This window comes from Myotis davidii, unplaced genomic scaffold (assembly GCF_000327345.1).
Source record: "Myotis davidii unplaced genomic scaffold, ASM32734v1 scaffold2027, whole genome shotgun sequence".
Lineage (NCBI taxonomy): Eukaryota > Metazoa > Chordata > Mammalia > Chiroptera > Vespertilionidae > Myotis > Myotis davidii.
The window spans coordinates 518,799-546,256 of record NW_006297890.1 but is presented as its reverse complement, the minus strand read 5'-3'; the positions used below and the strand labels follow the sequence as shown (position 1 = coordinate 546,256).

The window sequence follows — 27,458 nt, the reverse complement described above, 5'->3', positions numbered from 1 at the left end:
ATATCTGGTACGCAGGATGGTCTTAGGTGACCCCTGTGAAAGGGTCGTTCGACCGCCAAAAGGGTTGCGACCCACAGGTTGAGAACCGCTGTAAAGGCTTTCCAAATTCATCTCTTCTACTCCATCTTGAATACAGGCATATCTCATTTTATTGCTCTTCACATTATCAAGCTTCACAGGTGCTGTGTTTTAACAAACTGAAGTCAAGATGCTCCACCAGCAAAAAGAGAATGACCCGCTTTACTGCGATCCTCGCCTTTTTGCAGTGGCCTGGAACTGGATCCTCAGTATCTCTGAGGTTTGCTGCGCTCACTATTGCTCTTTTTACTGAGATCCTGCCCCGCCCCGCCTGGAGCACTGCATTAGCCCTCTAACCTGTCTCGTTCCCAGTCACTCTCCCCCAGTCACCCTCTATTTGGACAGATTTGGCTTTCTCAAACACCATCTGGTCCTTCCTCCTCGTTACCTGTCAATCCATAGATGTTAGAATAAGCAAGTGAGAAAAATACATGACCTCTTCCTCTAACAACTACAATAATCACTTTAACTAACATAACTGTTTATCTGAAATTGGTCTTCCTGCCTTGTGGCTATCAGCCTCCAAGTTTATACTGCATATAGCTGCCATACTACTTTTCCTTAAGCTCACCTCAGTTTGTGCCATGTCTTTGTTCTTAAACATTCAATAATTTCTCCTTATCTAACGGATGGAGCCCAAATTCCTTAGCCTGGATATACAGCAATCCTGCTGAGTCAGTATTTTATGGACGCACTATCTGCACTAGACTATTTGCCACTTCCCGGACACAATTTAAACTTTCTGGCCTTTCTGTTTCTATTATTTTGTTCTTCCACGTGGAAAACCAAATTCTCCATCTGCCCTATCCATTCATTAAAGCCCAAACATCATTCCATCTAAAAACGTCACTAACAAGAACAGCTAAAGGTAACTTTTCTCTCAGCTTTGGACTTCATATTGTTTTCACCAACTGAGTCTTTAATTACTCTAAAGGTAACTTTTCTCTCAGCTTTGGACTTCTTCATATTGTTTTCACCAACCGAGTCTTTAAGCGCAGGTGTGTGTGTGTGTGTGTGTGTGTGTGAGAGAGAGAGAGAGAGAGAGAGATCTCACCCACTACAAGAATATTCCTGAGATCACAATCATATAATATACATCTTGTACTCCTTTAAAGGACTGAATAGTTTCTATAGTACATTGTGTTTAATAGATGCTTATTAACAAACCTACTAAAAAATTGGTAGCACTCACAGTATTGTAATCCTATGGCCTTCATTAAGAAAACCCTTAGAAAAATTAAAATTTACTGAATACTTACTTTAATGGGACAGTCAAAGGTCTCATGAAATTCTTCTCCAGAATACAGTCCAAACACTTGCACCTAAAAAGGAAATAGATCCTGTAATTTCACCATGACAGCAACAAAGTAAAACATTTAATAATCGAAGGTCCTTCTGGTCTCTATTCCACATCCAATGAAAACAATTCTAATAGGGTGAGAAGACACCACCACAATTAAGCTCTTCTAAGCATCTCATGGATAGAGTTCCCTTTACTCACTACACATTTTTTTATTAATGATGCCAATTTAAAAAAATAAAACACATATGAATAGGTCATTAGTATTCTTTTATGAGCTTCCCATAGGCTATCCCTACAGGAATTCTTTTACTTCCCTTAAAGGAAAAAGGAGCTTCTTTTTTGAGTCACATATAAATCAACCATGCAGGGCAACGTGGGAAGAAATCAGGTGAACTGCACTTCACTTACAATCTTACACTGAATATTCCAAGACTGTATAAATGTATGGTTTAAGTTTCTACTTATCAGTGCCTACTTAAAGTCATTCCAGGCCACTTTATTCATAATTAATCAATTTTCTGAGTTGTTTACTTTTTTTAAAAAATGAATAGACGTATGCTAAAGGGTCCAAGTTATAAATTTACAGCTTCATCAACTTTTAGGAAATGAACATACACCTGTAACCACCACCCAGACCAAGAAGGAAAACCCGAGATGCTCCTTCCCGCCCCTCCCAGTCACAACCTAACTGCTACTCTAAAGAGGATCGCCAGTTGGGATGTGGCGGTGTCTGAATTTTATGTACATGAACCATAAGTAATGTTACTGGCTTCTTTCGTTTAACATTTCCTTTGTGAGATTTACCGATCCCGTTGTACACAGCAGTAACTGATTTCTTTCATTGCTGTGTAGTATTTTAATGTATGAAATTTATGTATCGATCACTGGGGTTGTTTCCAGACTGGAGCCATTACGATCATGCCGCAATAAACACTGTTTACAAATCTTCTGGTGCACTTTCATAGACATTCATATAACTAGGAATGAAATTGTTGAGTCAGAGGTTATGCATCTATTCACGTTTCAGAGGCAGCCAAACGGTTTTACAAAGCGGTTTGGATAAATTTCCACTCTCACTAGCAGAGCGTAAGAATTCCAGGGGCCCTCAATCACTTGGAGCTATCAGGGGCACAGAACTTTCCCCAACACTTGGGATGAGTTTACTATTTTTCTAATCTCTATAAAAGTGGCATTTTTCTTCTTTAAATTCTGTAAGAATTCACTAGCCGGGCATCTAGATCTTATTGGCTTCTTTGTCAAAAGATTTTAATTACAAATTCAATTTCTTAAACAGATATAAAAGCTGCCCAACTTTTTATTTCTTTTTGTTTTAATCCTGGTAAGTTGTGCATGGTTCACTGTTGCAAGTTCAAAGAGAAAAATTTACACACACTATAATTTTTGGAGAAAAGTTTATTCACTAAAATCTAAACTCTATAGGACATGCCATTCTTTTAGTGACTACTATTTTTATACCCTTGTGCCAAGTATGTCATTTGGGTTCCAAGAATAGCACATGGTACAACGTAACACAGAAGGAATTAGATTTACCCTGAAGTAGCCTGTTAGAATGTATTCTTAACATAACAATACATGTATGCCCACCACTACCTTGCTTCTCATTGCTTAGAGGGTATCCAATCACTATTTTTATATAAATGTATTAAGCATAAGATACAACAGACTTCTTATAAAATGGAGATTAAGAAGTAGGAAAGACAAGCATTGCATTCAGAGCTTTACTTTACCCAAGGGAAGTTTAACCTAATTGATAAGCAGAATCCAAGAAATTTGGGTAAAAGTAGTGGTGTTACTATATCATCTGAATCTTAATGGAGTAAATCAATAAGTGGTCCACTCACTGAAGTTACTTCAGTATAAACTCATGCTGGACACGGAAGTTCAAATTCTTCTAACATAGCTATTTCCCTTCTGTACAACAATGCGGCAGCATGATCCTGTGTCAGACCTTCTGTTACTGCTGCTCACATGTCTCTCAGTGATCCCACATCCTTCACCTCGGTGGTTCCGGCCCTGCCTCCCCTGCACAGTTACTAATGGCGAGGCTCCACCCTAGACAAATGAAGCCTTCTGCTGGGGCGAAAGTATATTTTTAAAGGACCATGACTGACGGGACACAGCCAGCACTAAAAGTCCTGCTCTGCCTCACTTGGTCCTGATAGCAACACTGCCAGGTATGAGAACAAACACCGTCACACCTATGCAACAGACAATTCTTCAGAAAAATAAATTACTTGCCTAAGGTGATCAAAAGCAAGAAAAGTGTCCCAAGCCCTATTTTTTTACATAATGCCATTATGTGAGATAGCCTAAAATTTGCATATATATATATATTTTTTTTTCCATATAAAGTGTAAGAAAAGTAGACTAGGAAAAAAATACATTCAAAAGTCCGAAATATTTGCCAAACTAAAGTGAAAGTGAATATTGACTTGAATTATGCAACTCTGTGACAGAGGTTGAAAAATGAAGCAGACTATTAATTCAAAAGGATAAACTTCCGTCTGCCTATAGCAGGTAAAGTGATTTTAAGAACAAAAGTTAAGTGATGTTCATTATAGGCAAAAGTATTTGCAATGGAAATAAATGATGTATAAGCCTGGTGAAAAAGACTGAGGTACCAATAAATGAGACGGTAAATACTAGGATTATGAATCTTATAGTGAAAATTAAATTACAAATCCCCAGGGATAAATGTCCCTTTAAAAACTATGAATCCAGCCCTGGCCAGTGTGGTTCAGTTGGTTTGGTGTACTCCCACGCACCGAAAGGCTGCTGGTTCAATTCCCAGTTGGAACACACGCCTGGGTTGCAGACAGATCCCCTGTGAGGATGTGTGCAGGAGGCAGCTGATTGTTGGTTTACTCTCACATCAATTCTTTTCTCTCTCTCTAAAAATTAATAAAAATGTTTTTTAAAATTAGGAATCGATATTGAAAATATAATAGAGTGATGAGAAGGAATAAACAGAAAAGAGAACACATCACAGAAGTTCCTGGCAAACAGGCTGACCCTCATCACTATGCTTGAGTACTAGTCAGAAGCAAAAATTCTACTGTATAGCCAGGGCTCCAGGAGTGCTCGCTGAAGACGGCAAAGATGATTAGACTTTTAGGTCAGTCTCTATTACTACACTTCACTGAATAACATTTTCATCATTTGTCCTCATCTTCCCCAGCATAAAAAAACAATATAACTTCGTAAGACAAATGTCAGAAACTTTATCAGTACAAGCAGGGTGATCTGTAAAGCCTTCGGTGTTTCGTTCATTTCACTTACGTGACAGCCCAAACTAATCGGTCACAAGTTACACTACTAAACTAATAAAATTCAAAACAGTTCTCATTCATTTCCTCTTTCCCCCTTTATTTACTTTGCCATTTTGTCAGTGAATATCATACGTATCTGTGAAAAGATCCCATTAAATGAGAGCCTGGAGAGCTCTTAGGAAGACCGCATCTAAGAATAACAAAAGGTTAAAATAGAGAGGGTTCTTTTGAAAACTATATCCCCTACAGCAGCCCCAACAACCTCTTCCAATGTGTCACCAAAATACCTAATGAAGAAAAATAGAAAATTCAGAGAAATGGGCCTTATAGTTAGTCTACTGCGAAGGCCCAGAGGGTTTCTCATTAACCACAGAACCACAGAGACATAGAAGAACCACAGAAGGTCTGAGATGTGTGTTTTGCTGCCTGAAGTAAAGAAAAGCTACCTCCAGGAAACAGTAGGGAAGGTTTCGTATCCTTCTCCACTTTAGCAAGGATTTCAATGTATTTGCCAACCAGAGAATTGGGTGACAGACCATCTGACATAGAGTGACTGTGAGTGAGGTGGCCAGTGTCAGACAGCCCTCCCAATCGGTACTTCCCTTATCACAGCCGCTCTCAAACCCCAGCTTCCAAGTAACAACAGGTCAAGAATTAGAACTGTCATTACACTGAGGGAGGTAGTGATGGGACCCTCACAAGGGAGATTGCTGCTTTTCCTCTTCTCCACCCAGGAAGTGTCAGGGAGCAGGGAGGGGTGATAACACAGGCTCCCACTTCACTCTGGGGCGGAAGCCTTACCTGATTGATTACCTCTGGTCAGAGGCAATGGAGCTCATTAACAGGCCCCCTGCATGGAGCTCAGAAGTGATTCTACAACACCCAAAATGATAACATGCAGGGCCAAGAACCGTCAGACATGAATCCCTTTGTTAACCCAGGTTTAGAGAGAGCTCTTCTTATTCTGTAATGGATAAACAAGCAACAAAAACACACACCAGGACTATAAAAAGAATACTGCAGAACAAAATTCCAACAATTTTGAGGGAGAAAACTATGCTTTAAAAAATGTTTTAATTATAATCAGAAAAGAAAGAAAAACCAGAAAACTCTTTAGCGACTTCAATAAGAAGAAGAAAAGACCCCCATGAATCCAGAGCAGAAACACAGAATAATGTTACTGATGGTGATGATGATGACAAGGATGACAATAGCTAATAATTATCACATGTTTCTTCTGCTCCAGGTACTCTTCCAAACAATTTACATATACTAACTCATTTATTCCTCCTAACAACCAATGAGGTAGGCGCTATTACTATCTCCATTTGATAGAGATGGAAATAGATTGAGGCACAGAGAGGTATGAATACCTTAGTTGACATCACACAGCTAAAACACAGTGGCAGGTAATCCCACTCTTAACCATTAGACCATACTGCCTGACACTCTAAGACACATAAGAAGTTGTAAATTAAAAAACTAACTACAGGCAGTCCTCGGGTTACGTCGGACTCGGACTCGACGTACGCTGTTTCATGGTTATGTCACCATCTCCCATTTATTTATTAAAAAAAAAAGTTCCATCATTTCGACATATGTGCTTTATGTTTTTTTATTATTTATTTACCACAAGTAAAGGCCAGGAATTGTTATCTTCCTTTTAAATTTTTCTTTACTGTTTCACTTCATTACTGCCGTGTATGGGCTCCATGTGAGTGACGTAGGTGCTTATATAGGTGGGTTCCGACTTACAGCGAAAATCATGTTGCTTCGCCCCGTGGGAACGGATCTCTGACATAACCCGAGGTCCTACTGTATATATCAGGCTAATATAAACAGAACTGGGAGAGACAAAGATTTTGAGAATAAAAAAAAATGCAACATGAAATAAAACTCTACTCCACAAAGTAAAGTTGATGCTGGAAGAAAAGCAGATCAGCAAAGGGAATAAACAAGTAGAACTCTCCATGACAAAGAATGAGAGGATAAAAATAGTGAGAAAGCTAAGCACATACGTGGTGGGGGGCGGGTGTGCCACACAATATGACCCATTTTCTTACAACCTACATCTTAGGAAAGAGAGGAAGCGTGAATAGTGCTTATCCATTCACCTGCTCACCTTGAAAAGTTTAGGTGGAATAATGTGGGAGGGGGAGAGATCAGATGGTAATGGGTTAAGAAACGAATGGTTAGCAATAAAAATGGTTAATCAGTGGCGAGCTCACCATACACCTGACACCTGGAGACATTCCCATGCAGGATTCCCACTGTGCCCACTGCCCAGCTGAGAGAGCGGAGGCGCTGGGAGGGCAAACATGCCCAGCACGGCACAGGGGCCGGGGGTTGGGCTGCCACACAGGCCGGCGGAGTACTGAGCTCTGCTCTGAGCCTCTGCACCACACTGCCTCCAGCCTAAGCATGTATTATTGAGTTTCTTTGAAGAAATGAAAACTAAGGGAACTGGGGCAATAATCACAATCAGAACGGAAGTAAACTTTCCTGAAATGAAAACAATACTTCAGAATATGGATCTAAAGAACTTACTGTGTTCCAGACAAAATTAATGAAAACAGACCCAAACATGACATAAGTTAGCAAACTCCATTACAACGGCCGTTTATTGTCGTTGTTGTTGCTAGTGTTATTAGTCTGAGCTCCAAGGCAGGACAAGAGAAAAATTAAAAAGGTTTTGTGAAAGAACAAAGCTAGACTGGCCTCTGACATGTCTACAAAAAGGAAGTCAGACAAAAGGGAGCAACATCTCCAAAATTTTGAGAGAAAATATTTCAACCCAGAACTCTATACTAAATTAATTCTAGTTTATGTATGAAGGAAATATCTGTAACAGAGAGAGTAAATCTTATATGCACTTATCAGAAAGTTACCTAAAAATGTATGCCAGTAAACTGAAACTACACACACACACACACACACACACACACACACACGATATATCTCAAAATTTAGAACTCAATCACAGAGAAGCCATGGAATAAAGACAGAAATGAGCACCAGCTGAATTAAAAGAGAACATTTTAAACAATGGTTAGAATTATGGCTTCAAAACTGAAAACAAATATCTAAGATTATCTTTGAAATAGGACATAAGTAATTATCTACTACTAGAGGTCCAGTGCATGAAATTCATGCATGGGTAGGGTCCCTAGGCCAGTGATCAGGGCCAATCAGTGCCTTATTTCCTCCCCCACCGCTCCCTGGTGGTCAGCGCATGCCATAGCGAGTGATCAGTCTCCTGGTCGAACTCCCATGGGGACAATTTGCATATTAGGCTTTTATATAGAGAGATAGATTCCTAATACACTAAAGAAAGAAAAATCACAACAGCCCTTAGGAGATGCATTCACTTTAGATATCTGGAGTTTATGTAATATCTTTATTTAATCATCACTAATCACTTTACCAGATCACTCTATACTGCTACTCAATTTTCACAATAATGACTAACTCATGGTAAAGGCTAGCTTACATAAAAAAATGCATGAAATACTTGTTTTCAATTCTACCAATGCTAATAAAATATATGAGAAAGCGTTTTTTAAAATGTATCATTGGTCTACACCAAAATACAGCAGTTTTAAATTTTACTAAAATAGAAAAACAGAGGTGTTTGTCAAAAAGTGTACCCCATGAGATATGAGGGTCATTGCATTATTCACCAGAAATTTGCTACATAAAATAATAATTGCTCAAAATTTAAAGCCCTAAACATTCCTAGATGAATTACCTTAATAAAAATTTTTCTCAATTCAAAAACTGAATATTCTCTTTCAATAAATTAGTTCCATTAAATTGATAACAACCCAGAAGGAATTCGTCATCATTCAGAAAACAAAATGAAGATGACCTTTCTTACAAATATATAAATACAAATATGTCTCAATAGTTCGGATAATTCTTCTCAATTTCTGCACATAACAACTCTTCCCTCAGTCTCTTCTTGACAGTCTGGTTTATCTCAGAATTTCAGAAGGTACTATAAAATTTGATAGTGCTTTTTGAAAAGCACCTGTGTTCCAATTACTATTTCAAAAGACTCTAAGAAACATTAGGCTTAGGTACATAAAATGCATTCTTGTATGTCAAGAAGACTTCATTTATCTTTTGGTAACAGATCAAATGGGTATAAATCTTTTATACGGAGTACGCTGTTTTTAATTTACTCATCCTAATGGCACATTGCATTTAGATCACATAAAAATCAAAATTAGATTAGAAAATCTCCTGTCTTCCATCAGGAATAGGTAAGGTTCTCTAATGATTCTTAATGCACTTTCTTCTTAAACTGTTATTTTAGAAAAGTATCTTAAACACATTGTGCATTAGAATTTTATCATTGCAAACCAACATTAGAAAAGACTTCCATCGACTGGAAAACAAAAAAAGACATTCTTATAAGTGGAAAATCAATCACCACAACCACTAAATGTCACAGCTCAACATCAGCAAGAAGCACTAATAATTGTTAGTTATATACAGCACAAATGATGTATGTTCTCGATTGAGGAAGTGGGTGCCAGGTTTTTAGGAAACTGTACATATATTGATTTTATATTTATTTAATGTGGCCACTGTAAGATACTTTATTCTTCTGATAAGCTATGATTGCTTATCAAAAGATTCTATAATTCAAGAGAAACATTCATAACTTGTGTGAAATGAAACCACCGGCCCACAGAAATCATGACCACAAAATCCAATTTTGTGGATTTATGGCAGAAAGGCATTAAACTACTGTCTTGCAGGAACTGCAGACTAGTCACTGAAGTCTAAGTGGCATAGCAGTAATGATTAAGGTGACACGTTCCCCTGCCACAGCTGTTAATCAGCTTAATACTAGTTACATTATTGACATTCTTGTAATTACTTTTCCTAAGGCACATTTGTGAAAAATATATTTTACTTTAATTATGAGCAATGGGAAGCAAGCCCATGTCCACAAAGAATAAGCAAGTTTCTCTTTAATGCACATATACAGTAAGGGAAGTGCTTTTCCAAGCACTTGGAGACTCCAGTGCCAGAGCACGGTTTCCAGGTGACCACATCAGCACGTACCTTGCCATCCTCGGAACACACGCCCAGGTGTTCTCCACTTTCATCCAGGCTAATCTGATTTATCTTCACAGGACTCTATTTAAGAAACAAAATGTAAATCGTTAGGAAAGTATCCTATATAATAAAAGGCTAATATGCAAATCAACCAAACAGCAGAACAACTAGTCACTATGATGTGTACTGACCACCAGGGGGGCAGACACTCAATGCAGGAGCTGCCCCCTGGTGGTCAGTGTGCTCCCACAGGGGAAGCGCAGCTCCGCAGGAAGTGGGGCTCATCGCCGGCGAGCACAGCAGCAGTAGCAGGAGCCTCTCCCACCTCTGCGGCAGTGCTAAGGATGTCCGACTGCTGGGAGCGGGCCTAAGCCGTCCATCAGACGTCCCCCAAGGAATCCTGGACTGTGAGAGGGTGCAGGCCGGGCTTAGGGACCCCCCCGCAAATGCTCAAATTTTGTGCACCTGGGCTCTAGTATATTAATAATCAAATGCCTTGGATCTTTGTAAAATTAAATAATACAAATTGTCTGTTAGTTTAGATACATGAACCGAAAACATATTTTAATTTTGCCAATGAAAAGGGCAAAATACAGCTTTGTTTCCAGACATGTAAAATGCCCAGAAACCTAAGATTTCCCCAAACTGTCTATTTCACACACTTTAAGTTCCTAAAATGTTATTTTTTTATTACATGCTATATGCCTTTTTATTTGTTCTGTTCTGTTTATTCCACACTCCCAAAATGCTTTCCCAACCAAATCATTAAAAGGACAAAAGAAAAAACAAAAGAAAAATCATAATGTAAAAAAAATTTTTACTTGTTTTACTTTGGTTCACTAACCAATCTATTCTTCTCTTATAAATTACTAAATCAATTTTTATTTATACTTTATGCTTAGTACTTCCTGGGGGAAATTCACAGGGTCTAGTTGATATTAACAAACTTTGTTATCTCCCATTCTTTTGAGTAATCTCAAATTTAAAAATCTGTGAAGATATGAATCAGGCTTTCTACATTCGATGTATTTTCCCAGGTATAAATACACAACTGTACTTTTAATATTTTTCATAGCCTTCCAGTTCTCTATGTAGACAATTGTTTAATTACTAAAACATTCATGCAGGTAGATATTCTAATAGAAGTAAAAATCAGCAAATGTTGACATTAAAATATGACAAGCTCTTCTTCTCTTTTCTTCTTAAATAATGGCAATTCCCAACCATCTACATAAAACATGACAGGAACAAACTTACCCTGAAAAGTAAGTCATCAATGATTATAACATGAGCTTGCAAATTAGTGTTCTTTTTAGTATCTACATCCTAGATACTTTTAAATATCTTATTTCCTAATAGTTTGACTTCTTAATAATGAATGGAAATACACAAAACTGAAATTGGATCCTTCTCCAGTGGAAAATATTTCAGAGCTAGTAAGTGAACGTGAGGGCAAAAACCAAGATTCCCAGCCCTCAGAAGTCCACTTACTGACTGGCTGATGGGAGACAGATTCCTGTGGAACAGGCTAAAACAAATGGCCACAGAACCTCTTCTCATCTTGATCCCTATATCACCACACAAGCTATCTTTTAAGTTCCCAGAATGTTAGAAGAGGAAAGGACCTTGACGAGAGATATTTAATCCATTCTATAGGAGAATAAACTGAAGGCCATGCATAAGAATCACGACAGAAAAGTGTCAGAGCCAGGGCTCCGGCCTTCAGAGCCACAAAGAGGTGTCCTGCAAAGGGAATGCTGTGATGGGCACGGCAAAACAAAAGCACTGGGGCCAGCATGTCCGCACTTCTGGCTGAGAAGTCCCACTACTCAGCTTCTGCACTCTGGTTAATGCTTTCCACAGTAAATACCTTCTGTTAACAGTTTTCTTATTCTGGTCTTTCTTTAGCAAATGACATTTTAATACCCATTTTGGCTATCACCTATGTCAAACTATAATTTAATATGTATGTGGAGCCTGATCTATGTACCTGTCCTATCCAATACAGTACTATCCACATATGACTATTCATATAGCAAGTTAAATTAATTAAAATTAAACATAATTAAGAATTTAGTTCCTCATTTGCACTAATACATGCCAAGTGCTCAACAGCCACTGGACTAGAGTTATCATGTAGCAAGCGCACATCACGGAAGGTATACATTACTGCAGAGTGTCCTATTAGGCAGCACGTATCCAGGCCTACGAAACTCAGCCCCAATGCTAAACACAATCCTTTTTCTTCTTCTTCTTCTTTTTTTTTTTTTTTTAAATATATCTTTACTGATTTCAGAGAGGAAGGAAAGGGAGAAAATCATTGATCACAACAATGATGAGAGAGAACCATTGACCAGCCGCTTCCTGCATGCTCCCTACTGGGGATCGATTTTTTTTTTGTTTGATTTCCAGGACCCTTCAATCGGCAGGCCCACGCTCCATCCACTAAGCCAAACCAACTAGGGTTGAACACAATCCTTCTTTACAAGGCCCTTCTTCACTACCACTAACATTCAGAAGTACATTTTCTTCTCACATACACAAAATTTACATAATTTGTTCTTAAACGGGTACTTTTGAAAAGCTCATGGTCTGAGCTAATATTCTCTGAATCACAACTTATCACTGCCGAAGACCTGGCAGACACAGTAGCTGATCCTCACAACCTCAGGGGAAAGCAGTCAGCACTGACAGATGGTTATCTCTGCCTCACAACAAGGAAAATGAGGCCTCAAGAGTTATGCGCCATGTCTGGAAGCTAGTGACTGTTACTCAGTGTCTAAGCCACCCAGTGGTGCTAGTATTCTACACACAAAGAAGGCAAACTTCGTCACAACCCGTTTCTTTCCGAGTGGAATCCGTTTGTACCACCATATAAGCAATATTAGGGAGGGAAATCATACCTTCAAAGTATTAGAATCCTCTTCCCTTACATCCCTATTAGCAACTGAAGTTTTTCTTTTTTTTTTTCTACCAAAGATCAATATTCATTGATTTATTTTTCTGACTACTAAGAAACTTAAACACTTTTTGTAAGTCTTTTGGCCAATTAATTTGTTCGGTAAACTCTTTGTTCACACTTCTTACCTATTTTCTTTTTTAATCCTCACCAGAGGATATTTTTCCATTGACTTTTATTTATTTTTTTAAAATATATTTTATTGATTTTTACAGAGAGGAAGGGAGAGGGATAGTTAGGAACATTGATGAGAGAGAAACATGGATCAGCTGCCTCCTGCACACTCCCTACTGGGGATGATTTTTTACAGAGAGGAAGGGAGAGAGATAGAGAGTTAGAAACACCGATCAGCTGCCTCCTGCACATCCCCCACTGGGGAAGTGCCCGCAACCCAGGTACATGCCCTTGACCGGAATCAAACCTGGGACCCTTCAGTCTGCAGGCCGACGCTCAATACACTGAGCCAAACGGTTAGGGCTCCATTGATTTTTAGAGAGAGTGGAAGAGAGAGGGAAAGACAGAGGGAAATATCATGTGAGAGAAACACATCAATTGGTTGCCTCCTGCATGCACCCTTACCAGGGCTGGGGCCAGGAGGAGCCTGCAACCGCGGTACAAACCCCTGACTGAAAATGAACCTGGGACCCTTCGGTCCACAGGCTGATGCTCTATCCACTGAACCAAACCGGCTAGGGCTCTTACCCATTTTTCTATTCCATGTTTGTTGTTTTCTTGTCAATTTCCTTTTTCGTTTTTAGGATATGAGGTTTTGGCACAGTTTTGAACCCAGACATTGTATACGTGGTCTATTATATATATATATTTTTTGCAAAATGGTTATTGCTTTATTTCTAACATTTAAGTCTTTAATATTTACAGGATTCATTTTATTTTATTCCAAATGAATATCTAGTTGGGCTAGCCCCATTTATTAATTCATCCTTCTCATTCTACAGAAAACTATGTTTATTATATAATAAATGTTTATATTCACTTAAATAACCTTCTGGGTTTTCAACTGTGGTCTCTTTGTCCACTGCTATATCAACTGAACATCGATCTAATTATATAGGATAAATATAGTATGTTCTGATATTTGGTAGCGGCAAGATCCAGTCATAACTCCACACTTTCCTTGGCTTTTTTCAAGAAATTTTATTCTTCCAAATAAATTGCAAATTGAAATATCCCCCATATTACTAAACATAATGGTCATTATTCAATCCTAACTCATGTTTCCTAATAGAAGCAGGTAACACTTCTGACAACTCTCTCCTGTGCTTCCAGATTACTATACTTATTTTTCTTTTACATTTCTAGTTGGGCCTTCTCAGTCTCTTTGGGTGGATATTCCTGATCCCTCTTTTTTTCCTTCCTCTCTTAAAAAAAATTTTCCCTTGGCCCCATGGGGGACCTCCCCTGCCACCAGGGCCCTGCCCCCCATTTCTGATGTATTGATCTTTGTATTTCATGGTTTGGTCCTTCCACCTTTTCTCTTTTGCATCAACACTGGCTCCCTTGGTATTCTCTTTCAGGTCATGAAATGACTCCTAAATTTCTATCTCCAGAATGGACCACTCCCTATTTCAGACCAACATATAGAACTGTCTACTTTATATATGTACTTGGATGCCTAATAGGCATCTCAATCAAAACATATCCAAAACCAACATCCTGATATTCCATCATAAAAGAACCTGTCTCGATGGTATCCCTATCTCAGTGAAAGACTAATACATTCTTCTAGTTGCTCAGAGCCAGTAAACTATTATTTATACTTATGTGTTTTACTTTATCCTATTTACTGTCAAACTCACTAACTAGAATATTAACTTCAAAAGAGATAGTTAAAAGAATAAAAAATCCAATCACACACAATTCTTCCAGAGAACAGATTAAAAGGAGCTAAGTTCCCATAATGTTAGAAGAGGAAAGGACCTTGAAAGAGATATTTAATCCATTTTACAGGAGAATAAACTGAAGGCCATGTTACCAGGCCAGTGTAACCTTACCAAAACAAAACTCAACAAAGTTATTAACAGAAAGAAAAAGTACAAGTAAATCCCTTATGAAGAGGAATAGAAAAAGCTTAAAGAAAATATTAATGAAGTCAGCATATATAGAAAAGCCATGTTTATTCCAGAAATACAAGGCTGATGTAACACAGGGAAATTCATCAATATATTATAATTTTCTGCATTAATAAAAGAAATGAGGAATACTGAAAGATCATCTCAATAGATGGAAAAAGTGTTGATGAAATTTGAGAACTCATGAACATGCACACAGGTGTGGTGATTATGATGGGAGAGAGTAGAAGAGGGAATAAAGGGGATAAATGCTGATGGAAAAAGAAAATACAAAATAAATTTTTAAAAAAGGAAAAAAAATGCAACACCCATTCATAGTAAAAACTCTTAGCACCCTAGGAGAAAAATTCCTCAATCTCACTTAATGGTGAAATGTTGATAGCTTTCCCTTTGATAGATTTACAATATTGATTCTTCTAATCCATATCCATGAACCATTTCTCCATTTATTCAGGCCTTCTTTAGTGACTTTGAATGAAGTTTTATACTTTTCCCCTTAGAAGTCTTGCACTTTTTACTCTGGGAATAGCAATGATGGTGAGCATCCTTTTCTCATTTCTGATATGTATGATCCCATTTACACAACATATAAAAAATGGACAAAACTACAATACAGTGCACAGTAGGTGCACATAAATGGTATAAAATGAAAAAGAAAAGCTAGGCAGTTATTACTACACAGGTGAGTACAGTGGGACCCTTTAAGGCAGTGGTTCTCAACCTGTGGGTTGCGACCCTTTTGGGGGTCGAACGACCCTTGCACAGGGGTCGCCTAAGACCATCGGAAAACACATATATAATTACATATTGTTTTTGTGATTATTCACTATGCTTTAATTATGTTCAATTTGTAACAATGAAAATACATCCTGCATATCAGATATTTACATTACGATTCATAACAGTAGCAAAATTACAGTCATGAAGTAGCAACAAAAATAATTTTATAGTTGGGGGTCACCACAACATGAAGAACTGTATTAAAAGGTCGCGGCTTTAGGAAGGTTGAGAGCCACTGCTCTAAGGGAACTGTGAGCAGAAGGGTCACATGGTCTACTCTTAACAGAGTGGTCGCTATGTGACTGTTTGCTTTTTAACTGTTTCACTGTACATTTTATATACTTTCTAAAGTTATAGTTCATAATAAAAATAAACATTGAAAATTTTTAAATGAAAAAAGAAAATTTGCCCATGAAAATGTCTGGGGTCAAGAACTTCAACGAGTTATTTCTTAGATTATGTTTTTCCCCATGATTGTCAAGCTACTCAAATGCTCTAATTCTATAATGGTCATTTATTTCTACTTTCTCAGAAAACAGTGCATTTCAAATTTTTAGTGATGAAAATATATATTTTTTATTTTTTGTTCATTCAATACTTTAACAGTATTAGTAGTAATAGTAAGAAGTCATACTATACTAATAAGTTAATATTTAATATATGATTATTATGCATCAGGCTTCATTCTAAGGGTTTTATATTATTTACTCTTCACAGCAATTCTGTGGTAGGTAACATTAATTTTTTATTTTATATTTACAAATATGAAAATATGTACATAACAGTGTCTTACAGGTAGGTATACAAATATTTTATTTCCTTTTTTCTCTGCTTGCCTTTACCAAGTGTTTAACAGTTGTAGAAGCCTTTTTATAGAAGCCAGACTTCATCAATAAATTTGCTCTATTTTTGATATTTTCTCTTAATTTCTATTCCAAATCAGTATTAATTTTCCTTTTTTGTCTTAGAACAGTGTTGCTGACCTTACTCTAATTTCCTTACATTAATTTATATCTTTTTCATTATAACTGCTCACTTGTTAATCATAAAATAATGATTTGCATTTTCCTTTGAGTATAACATTGACCAGAAACTAGAAGCCAGAAAATAATGTGAAATGCAATAAACTATTTCCTCTTCGAGAAAAGTAACATTTTATTTTGTTTTATTTCATTTCTAAGGACAATGACAGTGTTATTTGCTTATTTATCTAGTTATTAATAAACTCTAGTGTCACTACAATAACATTCGGAGAATGTGTATATCTATTTTTAGAAATTTACTGATTTGTCTTTGAAACGTAAGATACATCCTTTCATATTCTCTATTTGACTTCAAAATAAATACATTTTAATCATGTTATTTGTATTATCTCATTTCTATATATCATTTTTTTCTTCATGATCTCTCAAAAACTGGAAGACACTGTTTCAAAATCTTCCCAATAGCAATTTTGTCCATTTTTTCTACAATGTTAGTCAAATAAGCTTTGGCTGGATATTACATACCCTATAATTTGACACATCAAAGAATATAACTGTTATATTTTCCCTTTAATTTGTAAATTTAATCAATATATCCTCTGCTAGTTAATGCTTTTTGCCTTTAACCCTACTTTGTCTCATTTTTATTGCCCACATGTTTAGTTTTAATTTGGCTTTTATAGTATATTTTTGCTCATATCTTTATTTTTTATTTCCATAATCTTGTGAGATATCTGTTCTTCAAAGCTGAGGCAATTTTTCTTTTAGTAACAAACTATTTATAGCTTAGTTGCTACATTATTTTATACTTTTTAGAAAAATGTTTTCCTATTTCATTCTTATTCTTTCGCTATATTACTCATTGTTTTCTCTTGTCTATCTAGAAAAATTTTAGAGTAGTTCATTCTATTTTCATCTTATTAGTGATTATCTTCAAATTACTATAAGTTGTAGCTGAATGTGTCTCTCCCAAAATCAACACAATTGCATCTAGAAGATGAGGTATTTAGCACATGTTCATTTACTACTTCCTTCCCTTACCTATTTTAAAGTGAAAGTACAAATATTTTATATTTCTTGGGCCACTTCAAGTAGAAGTGAAGAGAAAAGCTAGTTAGTACATCGGTAAAAACTGCAATCCTAAACTGTAAGTTCTAGGCATAAATCCAGAGAAAGAGACAGTTTCACTACTAGTGTGTCCATCATTTTAATACTGATTCATGACAGGTTATTATAGATTAGGGGTACTTATCCCTCCTCATGTACATTGTAAACAATTTTGCAGCTTTCTGTACATTTTAAATTTTTCTTTAGTTTTGAAAGAAATTTGGATATTTTACTCACAAATAAACAGTCAACTCACAAAAGAAACAGTATAAATTATAGGTAAAGGAGAACAAGAGTCAACCTCTGTAATAACAAATACATGAAAACTAAAACAGCCAGATAGATATTTTGTCCATAGAATCAGGAAATATTTTCTTTAAAAAAATTTTTTTTGAGAAGGGGGCAGAGAGAGAGAGAGAGAGAGAGAGAGAGAGAGAGATCAATTTGTTGTTCCATTTATGCATTCATTGGCTGATGCTTTTATGTGCCCTGACTGGGGATCAAACCTGCAACCTCAGCATACCAGGACTACACTCTAACCAACAGGCCAGGGTAGAATCAGAAAAGATGGTTTAAATAGCTAGTTTTGGCAAGGAACCACAAACATAGATACACTTCTTAGACTGCTGATGGGCACTCAAATTTGGAGAAACTTTCTAAAAGCTTATTTGGCAAGGCATATAAAAATTCTTTAAAATATGCCTTGCCTATTATACCCAAGGAGAAGATTACTGTGCAAAGATGCTTTTCACAGCAGGTTTCTTTTGTAAGACACTGAGACATGGAAATTATCTTAATTTCTAAAAGCAAGGAATCTAAATGATAACAATTAAAAGCATAAACCCACAAAATAGTGGGGTTTTTTTAAGTTTTATGTAGGAAAAAATTTGACCTTGCCCAAACAGAATTTTTAAAATTTAAAAATGTACAGAAGGCCTTTGCCCTTCTGGCTTCTGAAAGATAATCTGTCACACCATCGTGCATGCTAGAGATGTCTTTGTTAATGGCAGGAGCCAGTCACACCAGATAGTGTTAAGGGGGGGGTTGGGGGGCTGGCCATGGGAGAAAGACGAGTCTGTGATTTAGGGTGGAGTCAACCTAAAAGCTGACATCAACCATGTGGATCAACCATCAACCAGTTATGCCTACATAAGAGAGCCCCAATAAAAACCCGGGACACCGAGGTGAGCCTCCCTGGTAGGCATGCGTCTATGCCAGGAAGGTAACGTGCTTTGTACAATGGAAACATCACTTTTACAATCATCCCAGGCTCTGCCCAATGCATCTCTTTCTTTGATTGATTTTTTTGACTTGTATCATTTCCCTGTAAATAAACTATAATCATGAACACAGGGCTGGGCAAAAGAAGGAAAATTACCAGCCATCATTACCCAAAAGATAAATTATAAGTAAGGATACAAAATAAGAACACCAATAATAAGATGACAAATAATTCAAATAAATAATACAATAATTAGTAAATAAATAACAATATAAGAATAAACTCTGTGTTTCACATACTCACAACTATAAACCTACTTTTGGCAGACCCTATATAATAGCTGTCAGTGAGTCCCCATGAGCCCGTTAGCTAATCATCAAACAGGGGGGCAGATTTGGGAACCCCCAGAATTTGCAGCTGGTGTCATAAGTCTTTAACAGGCTTTGCAGTCTGGAGAACAATGCCCTCAAATCTCATAATTTGGTTAGCTCTGTGTAAGTACAATCCAATGTTTATAAATAATATTAAATTTACAGGTATTTATATACTAGTGGCCCAGGGCACAAATTCATGCACAGGTGGGGACCCTCAGCCTGGCCGGCAATCAGGGCCAATTGGGGCTGCAGGAGGTTGACTGGGGGGAGGTGCCATGAGAGGTTGGCCGGCTGGGGGAAGAGGCCACAGGAGGTTGGCCAGCTGGGCTAATTGGGGCCATCCGGGCCGGCTGGCTGCGGGGAGGGACCGTGGGAGGTTGGCCAGCTGCAGGAGGTTGGCTGTGGGAGCACACTGACCACCAGGGGGCAGCTCCTGCATTGAGCATCTGCCCCCAGTAGTCAGTGCACACAATAGTGACCAGTCGTTCAGTCACTTAGGCTTTTATACATATATAGATATAAAAGGCTAATATGCAAAGTGTCCTCTCGGGAGTTTGACCAGGAGGCAGGGAGTTTGATTGCTCGCTATGATGTGCACTGACCACCAGGGGGTGGCGCAGAACAAAGGAAGGCCCCAGCCAGCAGCTGGCAGCCAGAGAAGGAAGGCCCCAGCCGGCAGCCGTAAGGCCCCAATCAGCCCTGAATCACTGGCCAGGCCTAGGGACCCTACCCGTGCACAGATTTCATGCACCAGGCCTCTAGTTTATATATATATAATGCATGTGACCTGAGGTACACTCTCCAAAATATCAGCAATGGTTATATCTAGGTGCTGAGATATTATCATTTAGATGGTTCCATTTTATGTTTTGCTAATTTTCTACAACAAATATTTAACTTGTTTGTAATCAAAAGATGAATAATTTTAAATAATTATGTAGCAAATTCATCAATCAAGAAAACATACACAAAATTACTCTTGATTGCTATAGCCATCATCCTGGAGACCTGCAGCACATATTTTTATCTTGGGTGATAATATAATAGTTCCATAACATTTAATATTACAGCTGTCAATGGTGCAAAATCATTCCTCTCAGAAGCAGGAACAAATGTCTGACATATATGTCCGTCATGTCTATATATTAGAAATAAAACAATAACTACAGCAATAGAAAAAGAAACAAAAAAGAAAAAGGTACAAGAAAAAAAACAGAGTGTAAGATTCTGTCTTTCTTCAACACTGATTTTTCAAATGCTTGTTATACGCATATAATTTAGGAGCATGTTTGCAAAACTGGGATACTGGAGTAGATTTAGATAGGGGTAAGAGACCAGAGGAAAAAAGACCTGAGAAAAATGGCCTCCGCTGTATTTTCCATTAGCCACAATTTTATTCCTAATGGAGACATGTTTGGAATTCTGGACAATATAAGTGAGTTTGTTCAAAAATCAATAATGTCAAGCTGACACTACAGAACATACAAAAATGTTTCCTTAATGGAACAAAAAAGAAGCCCAAGGAAGCAGGAGGGGGCAAGGACTTGCATATACCTCTGAGTCCAAGTCCACTACAGGTGGCCTGTAGTTCTTAAAGGTAAAGAAAAGGCAAAATTACCAACATGTACTCCTCATGTGATAATCAATTACCTAATGTAAAATGCTTGAAATAAATACACTTAGTATGGATTATGTCAGCTCTTCAATTAGGAATAAATTCACGGTCATTTCGAAAGCTGCTTTTAATAGTGTTCTTTGTGGCAACTTCTTTTCCCTTGGTACTTCTCATCATCCCACCTTAAGCTATCGGTCCCCCAACAGTGAACCTAAGAAATCAATCTGCTAATGTATAATTTGTAAGTCTCCTCCGCCTAACAAATGGATAATTGATTCCTTCACAAATGCTGCATCCCCATGGACGCTGGGTGGAATGAATAAGAAACAGAAGATGGAATTTCATTTTCCTTCGGTCAGAGATCCTCTAGTTAGCGATCCCAACATCCACACGGCTGTCTGTTCATGCAGCTTCAGGCTCTTTAGTCACAGTTAGCCAGAAAACTGCACTTATGTTACATGTGGGAAAAGCAAAAGTCTGCTCTTGATACTTGGGAAAAGCTCATTTTACTGCTTGCTTTACTCTTCCCTGATGATACACTCTAAGGTAAGCAAGACCTCCATTAGGATTTAAGAAGTCTCTGAAAAATACACCTAACTGTGTGTTTTTCTTTAAATCTACAAAACATTTATTTTCTCACTGACTTATTCTATGACCAAAAATGCCTTACTTTTAACTATAAATTCTCAAATCTTCTCATTTGCTCCAGGATTTCACCTCTAGTTTCACATGAAATCCTTCTTTAAATTAAGGTGGAATAAATTTATCAACAGGCAATCTTGAAGTTAGAGAACTCTTCAAAGTCTCAAAATATGGGTTCAGTGAAAGCAAGAGTAAAGATGTAAAGGTCCCAGCTAGTTCCTTGGGAGATCTGCTCAATGTCCCCACAACCTTGTATCCCCGTCACTCCTAAATGCCATGGCAACTAGTTGTTGCCCACCCCTCCATTGCCAATTATTCTCCCTAAAGCCACCAAGAACTTTCTGGAGCTCATGTAATGAGACCTCTTTCAGCCTCTCTCAGCCACTGTGACAACTGACACCACTGATCACTGCTTTCCTCCAACCTTCTCTTCCCTCAGTAGTGACAACCACATTCTCTCTATTATTGAACTTACCACCCTGAGCTACATAAACACTGTTGAAAAATGAATAAAATAATAAGGAACCTTTTTGTTATTTATGATCCTGTGATAAGAGCTAAATACATCATTCTTACCTAGCACATCAGCTTTATTTTAAAAGGCTATAATAATACATGAACACATTGAAGAAACCCAAAACACTTTTAAATGTCAAGTGAACATGCATAATAAATAGTAAGGGAAGAAACTGAAAAAAAAAAAATCCTACAATAAAAGATGAAGGACCTTTAATAAGGTGGAAACAACACCTTATTAAAGGTCCTAGACCAGGAGTGGGCAAACTTTTTGACTCGAGGGCCACAATGGGTTCTTAAACTGGACCGGAGGGCCGGAACAAAAGCATGGATGGAGTGTTTTGGTGAACTAATATAAATTCAAAGTAAACATCATTGCATAAAAGGGAACAGTCTTTTTTTTTTTTTTAGTTTTTTTCTTTTCAAACGGGCCTGATCCGGCCAACGGGCCATAGTTTGCCCATGGCTGGTCCTAGACAGTACAACCAAATAAGAAAAAGATATACTATATGATAAAAGCGTAATATGCAAATTGACCCTAACAGCACAATGACCGGTTGCCATGACGCACACTGACCACCAGTGCCTTATGGGCAGACGCTCAACGAAGGGCCTGCCCCCCTAAATGGTCAGTGTGCTTCCACAGGGGGAGCGCTGCTCAGCCAGAAGCTGGCTCATGGCTGGCCAGCAGCAGTGCTAAGGATGTCCGAGTGACGGCTAAGATGTTACTCGGACATCCTGAGGGCTCCCGGGCTGCCAGAGGGATGTCTGACTGCCAGATTAGGTCCAATCCCCCCATGGGGATCAGACATCGCCCGAGGGATCCCGGACTGCTAGAGGGCGCAGGCCAGGCTAAGGGACCATCCCCTCACCCCCTGAGTGCACAAATTTTCATGCACTGGGCCTCTAGTAAAAAATAAAATAACTAGAAATTCAGGTACCCCAGAACGGATGCAGAAAGAGAAGTGCTGTTGTGATGATTGGAAATGAAGACTGACGGGGCCCTGGTTGACCATGAGGAGTCCAGCTCAGCTGATAAATTTCTTTTGGGGATTCAGGTCAAATGACTTTCTTCTTGGAGTCCATATGTGGAACAAACAGGTTTATTGCTTTGGTGTTTTAAGAACATGCTTACTTATGTAACCAGGCTCTGTGAAATGGTTCCCAATGCAGGTCTAGTGAATTGACTCCAGGAATTTTTTAGTAGAGACATAGCAACTTGGTTTACAAGATGCTTCTTTTGAGAATTGTTGAGAGATGACAATCTACTTGGGAAATGACTTAAAAGGAGAATTGATAAAGCAATGTTTTTACACTGGAGAGCTTTATAACAATAATTTCTGTGGCAAAGATACAGCTGAATTTGTGATGATTTAAATGGTCTTCAGGTTATATATGAAAAACAAAATAGGCATTTTTTATTTGATTAATAAGTTGGTCTCAGTGATTTAAAGTATCTGTACTGCCCTTTTTAGATAGGTGATTTTTTTCCCCATTTGTGAAACACAAAGGCTTTACTTTCTCAACTGTTTTGAAGTAAATAGAATGCATAAGCAATGCTGCTGCTATCATGTTACAAATAAAAGTGAGAAAGAATTAAGAATGTCTTTTCTCCTAAAAGATTATTCCTTTATCACGGATGGTATCTTACATATAGAGAAATAAGCAAAGATATCTGTGGACCCTGCTGAGATGTTCACATAGGTTTGCAGTCATCATGGATTTGCACCATACTTACCTTTCTTGAGCGGACTTTGTTCATGAAGTTTGTCCTCAAAGTTGTTGCACAACAGATGCATAGGACTTGGGTAGTTTAAGGGGAAGCCCTCTAAGAATTAATTTTAAAGAATAATAATACATTTATTGTTCCTTTTCTAATTGCATGGTTTCTGGGGTGATAATCCCATTTCTGTTGCATTAACTCATAGAAAAAATATATATACTCTAGGGCAAGCATGTCAAACTCAAAGGCTAACACGTGCCCAATAAACAAGGCAGGCGACCCATAGGCCACGAGTTTGACATGCCTGCTCTAGAGCAATGTTCTCTGGGAAAAAAAGAATTTTGTTTTTTGGAATTGTCATGTTAGAACCCTGTAGGCTAGGAATCTTGACAGCATGGCCAGCTGCAGAGGATACCTTATTCATGGTGTCCACCTTTCAGGTAAACCTATTTCAGCATTAAAACATCAGTATTTATTTCTATTCTAAACTATTATTTGAAATAATAATAATTACCGCTCCCAACAAGGTCCTATCTTTTAATTAGACTGAACGTCTTTCCTAAGTCCTTGTTTCTTTATCAGTGGGGGTCTAGTGGGCCAAAGTAAAGGTGCATTTTTTTAAATCTAAATACTGTAGCCAAGAAAAAGCCCATCTTTGCCTAACTGATGAATATCGTCTCCTCAGAAAGCCTCATCTTTTCTGCTCCTCAGTGTTTATTTCCATTTCTGTGATGTTTATAGCCTCCATTATTCCCTCTATAGGCCCTAGATTCTTCTCTTAGCTCGTTCTTTCTTTTGCTGGTTTCTTATATTGCCACCACCCTTGTTCAAGTCTTTATTGAATCTCAGCTGGGTTATTGCAGTGAAACCCAACTGATCTCCCCGCCACACGTCTCCCCTAATCCATCCTTCACAGAGCTGCCCAAGTAATCTTCCCATAGGAGTGCTGGGATTTTGTTACTCCCCTGACTGAACACACTTGAGTGCCTCCTTGATGCCTGTGGAATAAAACAGCTCTTCTCCACAGCCCGGAGGGCTCCCGCTGTCTGGGCTAGTCTTCTCCACAGCGTGGCCTGCAGTGCACCCAGACGCGGTGCTCCCGCTACTGTTGAAACATGCTTTCCCATCTTTGTCTGTGGAAATGCCCAGTGTCCCGCCTGCTCTGTGACACCTTCCTTGATGACCTCACACAGAAGTTCACCTTTCACATTCAGTGATTGCTTCTGACTCCTTCAGCAAACATTCTGTTGTGGATGTGCAGGGGATGTAAAGAATAATTCAATGCAGCCCCCTGATCTCAGGTGTAATTAGTTGTGGAGCTTGTCATGTAAACAATGACCTATAATATAATGTGTTAAATTCTAAAATAGAGGTCTTACCAAGTGCTGGGATTACAGACTGTACATAAGATACCTTGAAGGCAGGCCTCTTTGTATCGTGAAGGGCTATTGGTAACGTTAGTTCCTCTTTTGTTAAATGCACTTATTAGTAAATTTCTCTTCTGCACTATTCCCTTGCAATATTCCAATAACTTTGCTTTGTCTGGTAAATCTGCTTTCCTTTTGTTTTTTAAATCACTCCTTTCTTTGTATCTTTTTTGGATACATGTATAAGCAAGGAAAATTGGCTCCGTTTAAAAACAAATAATCTTCATTGGACTTCACACATTTATTTTTCACCATTTTGAAAACTGTCAGTTGTATTTCTTCTCAGGTCATTTATATAACGAACACACAAATTCTTTTAACAATGGCTTTTCAGTAAAACAGATTGTTTGACAGTGGTATCATGCCTACCAACAGCATAGCATCTGGTAGCTGGCAAGAGCTCAGCAATTCTAGTATGGATATTAAAAAGAGGAAGTTGGCTGGCTCCTTATGCTGTTGCTCACACTGATTTACTTAGATGTTCCTACTGAAGTTTTCCTCACTTATCTGCCAAACTTAGTACTGGAGACAACCATCCAAGGCATCAAGGGAGATGTCCCCAAAATGTCTACTCTGGACTGTTAAGCAAGTGGGCATTGCAAGCTCTGGAGAGAATGCACTCACTCCAGTTAGCTACTTACCCATCTCTCTGCAGAGGGCAGCTGCAGGTGTGTAGCATCCCCAGGTCACTGTCTTAAATGTGAACAGTGTTTCAGTGATGTGCAAGTCTCATAAGGGTAACATTTACCATTTCAATGTGCACCTGATCGAGTACAGTGACAGCAGGCAAATAAAAGAAAAAATGTGGACCAATAGCCTGATTTAGCCTTTTAATCTGTGCCCAGATTGTGAATAACTGTCTTGAATGCACATTGTGTGGAAGCCAGCCTCCTCCCATTCTCTACTGGGATGTGGCAGGCACAGGCAGAAGATGAAGTTTAACAAAAGGAAAACAGCTCTAGGAATCAGCAGTGTGCCAGCTTCCTAGGAAACAATCCCCTCCAAATCCTCCCTGTGTTTTTAAAGGTTGTTAGGATTTAGGAAACGAACGTCTGTCTAATAAGCCCTCTGCAGACTGAAAGGCCGGTCCATGCCCCTGCCTCTGCTGAGGTTGTGCCGTCCCGGCAGTGAGCAGCACGAGATGAAAGTCTGAGCCTTTCACCAGTCAGGTGGGCACAGGGCTGTCGGTCTTGGGTGGCAGGCAGGGACAGCAGCCTGGGGTTTGGGGGTCAGATGCGGTTGCAAATGGTCCTTGTAAGTTTACAGCATCTAAGTCACACCCAATGTGCTCTCATGGGGGAGGTGGTTAGAAACTCCTGTTAGAGGATGTTTTTTAAAGTTTACAAAAAGGTATTTAGGAATGTTTTTAATGAACAGCAAAGACTGATATATAAACTGCTTATAAATTTAACTGCAGAAAATTTAAACCCAAGTGTTAACTTGGAACAGTGATGACACAACAAGTGGACAAAATTGTTTTCTTTCCAAAGAGGTGAATCCTTCTCAAAACTTCTTTCCATTCGTCTCATTCCCAAACGATTTTTATTTCTGTGGATGCAGCGGCCATGGGAGTGAGGCTGCAGGCAGGCAGGCAGGGGACCAGGGGCCGCAGAGGGAGGGGCCAGGCGAGGGCGCGGAGGATGGGCCAAGACCCATCCCTGTGCCCACCACAGCCTCACAGCCCACAGTTCCTTTCAAGGTTCATGAATTCGTGCACTGGACCCCTAGTTACTAATAAAAGGTTTTTCTTTTAATAACATTTCACCTAGACATTGTATAGTGTTATAATTTTAAAAGAACACATATAGAAGTATTTCAAATGCTCCACTTAAATCCAAATTGATGGCTATAATTAACTAAAGAAATGCAATTAAATAAATTTATAAAAGTAGATTTTAAATAGAATTTGTATGTAAAAGATAATCCAGTCAAAATATATAATGTATACATATAAACAGATCTCTTTCTTTATAAGTTTACCTTTAAAATTTTTAGCATATAACATTCAGTTATATAAGTATATATCTATATCTATATCTATATATATATATATAATATATGCTCTTAGCACTTGATTTAATCGATAAATATCCTTTATGCTATTAAAACAAAGTGCTAATATTCTAACACACAAGTTTTTGCATGATATTTAGCTCACACATTATTTCATACTGTATACGTACCACATCAAACTTCTGCGTGATGTTCCCCTGGACATCGAGTAAATAAACCTTGCCATAATGTGTGCCCAGTGCCAAAAACTGTAAGAAGAACAAACA

General features: G+C 38.2%; 1 protein-coding gene across 1 annotated transcript in view; it reads right to left on the bottom strand.

Annotated features, from left to right (window-relative positions):
- The window catches only part of VPS41 (VPS41 HOPS complex subunit), a 128,032-nt gene that overhangs the window by 70,996 nt on the left and 29,578 nt on the right, over positions 1-27,458 (bottom strand). The window contains exons 4-6 of the mRNA XM_015570467.1: positions 27,363-27,440; positions 9,748-9,822; positions 1,338-1,400 (exon numbers count right to left, since the gene is read on the bottom strand). Coding sequence (XP_015425953.1) covers positions 1,338-1,400; positions 9,748-9,822; positions 27,363-27,440 — 216 coding nt within the window. The remainder of the gene's footprint in view (positions 1-1,337; positions 1,401-9,747; positions 9,823-27,362; positions 27,441-27,458) is intronic.